This window comes from Vitis vinifera, chromosome 16 (genome assembly GCF_030704535.1).
Source record: "Vitis vinifera cultivar Pinot Noir 40024 chromosome 16, ASM3070453v1".
In the NCBI taxonomy this organism is placed as follows: domain Eukaryota; kingdom Viridiplantae; phylum Streptophyta; class Magnoliopsida; order Vitales; family Vitaceae; genus Vitis; species Vitis vinifera.
The window spans coordinates 20,786,050-20,790,900 of NC_081820.1; the positions used below are offsets into that span (position 1 = coordinate 20,786,050).

The window sequence follows — 4,851 nt, forward strand, 5'->3', positions numbered from 1 at the left end:
TGAATCTTGGTCATACTTTTTCATACATACGTTGTACAAATTTGTTCTCTTAGACCTCGTGAAAATTTGGCAATTTTTGTGACACCAAACCATAAAACATTGGTAGCATGTCAAAAGAATTTTACACTATCTTTGTGGCACAATAACCCATGGTCTTACTTTGAGTGCTTCATCCTCTCTCCATCCTCTCTTCATTTGTATTTTTCTTTTGGAGATAATTTGGTTTGTTGGTTTTCATACAAATAACGAATTGTATCTCATAGTAATATGGAGTTAGAAAATCGAGCATTGGCTAATGTTATAGTTGAACTTTTATAGTTTCAATCTTTTTGCCGTTGCATCTTATTTTGCCTTCTACATTGGTCTAGTGTGATAATATTAGTGTTGATTAATTTGCTTCTAATCCCGAGTTTCATGCTAAAATGAAACACATTGAAATTGATTTTCATTTTATTTGGGATATGATTCTTCGTTAAGATTTAATGATACAATATGTTCCTTTTTCAAATCAACTTGTAGATATCTTGACAAATCATCTTCGTTCTTCTTGGTTTATAGAACTTGAGGGCAAATATTTGTTATTAATTCAACAAGATTCTAATCAATTAGAGATTGGTTAATTTATTAACTCTATTGTAAATAGAAGTTTCCCGAACCTTATCCCATCCTTTCAAGCCTTCCCAAAATATTTATATATTTCCTTTCTATTTTCTTAACTTTCACTATTATCATATATTTTTTCTATTCAAACAAAAATGACAAGAGATATAAAAGGCATTTAATAAAATTTAATGATTAATGTTTGTGAGTTAAGACGAGTTAAAAAAAATCATATTTTTCTTTTTTCTTAAAATTTATTATTTAATTTGTTACTTTAAGTATTAAAGATATTTATTAAAATTAACTTAATATTTTTTTTACGTTATTAAATTTATATATTTAGCAAGTAATAAATTTGTTTCCTCATACGAAGAAAACATATGTGCAATCAATGAAAAAGATATATAAAATTTGAAAAAAAAACTATTTATTTTGATCTATTAGTTTAAATTATTGTAACACATGTATTTTTAATGTAACTAATAATTTAATTAAAACATTAAATTAAATTATCAAATATTTTCCAATTTTAATGTCGAAATCAATGCTAAGCTAATTTTAATGTTTTTCATTCTTTTGGTTTCTTCCTTTTTGTTTTTATTTTCATTCTTTTGATTTTATTTCTCATTTTAATTGAGTGTCTTTCAAGGATTTATTCTGTCCACTACCCATCTCCATCATCCTATTCTGTCACTCAAGCAGTCCAATCCAAATCCACCAGTGATTCCTTCACATACCTCAATAGAGACAGTGTATTGTCTTCATTAGTGGACTAAGGGAACCTGCTCAATATTTTATATTTGATACATCTCCATTAGCCACCAAAATATCTGTTGCCAAAGGTTCTTATCTCCACATGCGTGAAAATTCAAATAATCAACTAATTAACTCATCCTAAATTTGATATGAATACGACTCCTTTAATAATAAGTTGGGTTAGATCTAACTTGAGTTAATATGATTAATCTTTATATTTTTGACTCGATTAACCTATTTCTTATATAATATAAGTTAATCTAAAAATAATATGTTTAATAAATAGGTTATATAAGTGGATACAAATCTAATCCAAACATGATTGTCCGATCCTAACTCACAAAAAACATATTCAATTCGAGTTATATTAATGTATTATATCAAATTTTACGATCTTTATGCTTTGATGTAATGATTTTCAAATTATAACACATTCTCGACCAAGAGTCGAGGGTCACCGAAGTGCCACACCTCATCCTTTTTCTTTTTTCCTTTTCGACACTTTTATTTTACAATGATATCAAATTTAATAATCTCTAGGTTTTGGTTGAACAATTTTTATATTATAAATTTATAACACATTTCAACCAAGGGACTAGGGTTGTTTAAGTGTCACATATCATCTTTTGTCTTTTTTCCTTTTTAATACTTGCTATTTTTAAAATCATATCACATTCTCAACTAAGGGATGATGATGGTTAAAGAGTCGCACTCCATCCCTTTCCTTTTTGCTATTTGATTTAAGTTTTAAATTATATTTTATAAAATTAACATATACCTTAAGATTAATAGGCATGCCCCAAACTCTTGAGACACTTTTTGTGCCCTAGGCCAGGCCTGCAGTATGAATGCATGCATGCCAAGGAATATATATATATATGTATGCATATATCATTCATTCCCAAATTTACTGTACAGGAAGTCTGAGAGACTTATAGGGAGGAAGAACAACAAAAGCCCCACCAAACACCACTGAAAACTAATACACATATGATACAAAAGAATAACACAGATGACACAAAGTTGTCTTTGCTTTACTGCATTTGGAGACCACCCAAAATACCAACTTAATTATTTCCCTTATGGCATTAATTTCCACGGCTTCTATAAGTGAATAATATTACTAAAACGACTCACACAAGTTCATAAATTCTTGACCCTATCTCTATATTCGGCTGGGCATATGAACACTGAGTCAAGGCAGAGGCCACCTTTGGTGTGGGTGCAATCAATCTGGGTCATTGAAAACTTGACCTTCATGGATGTATTAGGCTTCTCCACCATGAAATCTCCCGCATGGTAATGGACCCACTTCCCTGGTTCACACAGATAACACTGCGACAAGGCATGCTGACCGTCCGATGTCGATAATTGAAACCGAACCGGCTTTATATCCCAGCCATGTACTCGCTCAATGTTGCAGACCTTCCTCCCAAGCCTTCTTGAGGTTTTGCCCAGCTGAATTCGGAAAAATATGCTATATGTTCCTGCTGGAAATTCAAACTCCAGCTCTCCTTCCACCTCAAACCACCATATTTGTTGAAGATATGCCATTGAGTGGAATCTACACATCAAAAAAAGACAACCCAAGTGTTGGTTTCTTCTTGAAGTGTTGTATTACAAATATGGGAATAGTTTAATTACTGTTCTTTGTGATGAATATTGAGTCACATCTCATGGCCAAAGGCATTTATACCCACCAAGAGAACCCACACAAAAGTTGTCAAATAAAGATTACAAAGATAAATTATTTTTGAATTAGTAGCAAGTCGCTATAAAGTGGAATACAAGTTAGTCTTGTTTGATTTCACAAATGAGATGGAAATAAATGATATAGATATAATATTTTATATCATATAGATGACAAGAACTGTTATGAGAAAAGGATTACACAAGGCCAAAGTCCGAAAGGTGATAAGATTGCCAACAAGGACTGATAGCTACTCAAGAAAAATCAGTGACTTTTGAGGGGTATTCTTGTCTGATGAAACACCACCAATCGCTTCTTTGCCACATGACACAGTAATTCTTGTGGCGCACCAACCCCATCATGTGATAATCTTTGGAGTCTATCCATTATTACTTCTAATTTCTGGTCAATTGATTCAGTTTTTGACTTAAAATTGAAAAAACAAAAACAGTGAACAACACATATTTCTAGGGAACACCATTGGTGGAGAGGAAAAGAGAACTAAATTCTGGGTTTCTTCTGTTTGATCATCAAATGAATATAAAAGGGACGTCATTCTCACAGCATAGAAAAGCAGAACCACAAAATTGCTTTCGAAATGAATAATTTGCAGAAAGAGAAAAAAAAATCTGGATTGATTCTTATGGTTGATCATCCATCAGAAAACACAGATGGGTCGTTCTCAAAGCCAAAACCCAACTACAATCCGATCTGAAGAAAGAAGAATGATTTACATCAAACATTAATTTTAAATTGTCAGATCGAAATTAAAAGTCTCACCTTGATTCCTCAGCTGGCAAATGTTTCCAGTACCTCCTATCATCAATCCCTGTTATCCTCAAAGCCTTCCAAGAAACAGCAAAGCAAATTCCACCATAGCTTTTCTCCAACCAAACTTCCTATAACCAGAACCCCCATAAAAAAATCCATTCAGATTAAAAAAAAGAGGAAAAGAAAAAAAAAAAAGAAAAAAGGAAAAAAAAAGGGGTCTGCCTACCTTGTTGGCACCATCAAAGCTGTTGGCTTGACACAGTCTAGCATAAATTTCCTTCTTGCTCAAATTTTCGGGGTCCTCAGCCAACAATTTCTTGACAAGAAACTTGTAATTTGAGGGCAGCTTGGACTCCCAGACAAAATCAGCAGATGAAGCCATATGAAAGGTCTTGCTGAGCCGAGCCAAGTTGCAAATCTGGGGAGGGTCGAGGTACATCAGGACCTCAGCAACACAATTCTCAGGCACGTCACTGAGGCCGGTACTCGGTGGCTGGGCACAAGCAGCGGAGAAAACAGCCCCCATGGAAATCAAAGAGAGAAGGGGAATAATCAACACTAAGAACAAAGAATTGGATCAGAAAGAAGATGATTATCCTTCTATCACAGTAGCTCATAGGTAGAGGAGAAGAAGGTGAGTGAGATGAGAGAAGGGAGGAGGGTTTGGAGATGGAGAAGGATCCATGGTTTTCCGGGGAGATGTGGAGAAGAAAGCCATCAGATTTTGGGGTGGATTGAAGAATGAAAAAGGAAGAGTTCAAGAGTCATTAGAGAGAGATAAAAGTGGGTGGGTATAAAAGGAAGGAGGACGTGTTGGCGTGTCATGTGTGCATGGATTAGAAATGAACTTATCCTTACCTCACAGGCTTTGTTGACGCGTTCTAACCACGACCCAATCATAATCACTGGAATAATTTCGGAGTTACACCATTACCATTCCAGCAAGCTTTAACCAACACAGGATGGATGGAATAAATAGTGCTTAGGATTTAGTGATAATGTTTTAAAAACTCATATCTGACCGAATCCTTTCC

The 4,851-nt window shown here is 33.9% G+C and overlaps 1 protein-coding gene across 1 annotated transcript; it reads right to left on the bottom strand.

The window, feature by feature from the left end:
- Positions 1-2,227: 2,227 nt before the first annotated feature.
- Positions 2,228-4,650, bottom strand: LOC100248692 (F-box protein PP2-A13). Its single transcript, XM_002279550.5, has 3 exons — positions 4,044-4,650; positions 3,827-3,945; positions 2,228-2,920 (listed from the first exon to the last, which is right to left on the bottom strand). Exons 1-3 carry the CDS (start codon positions 4,341-4,343, stop codon positions 2,500-2,502), a joined length of 840 nt encoding a protein of 279 aa, XP_002279586.1. The 5' UTR covers positions 4,344-4,650; the 3' UTR covers positions 2,228-2,499.
- Between the last annotated feature and the right edge of the window lie 201 nt (positions 4,651-4,851).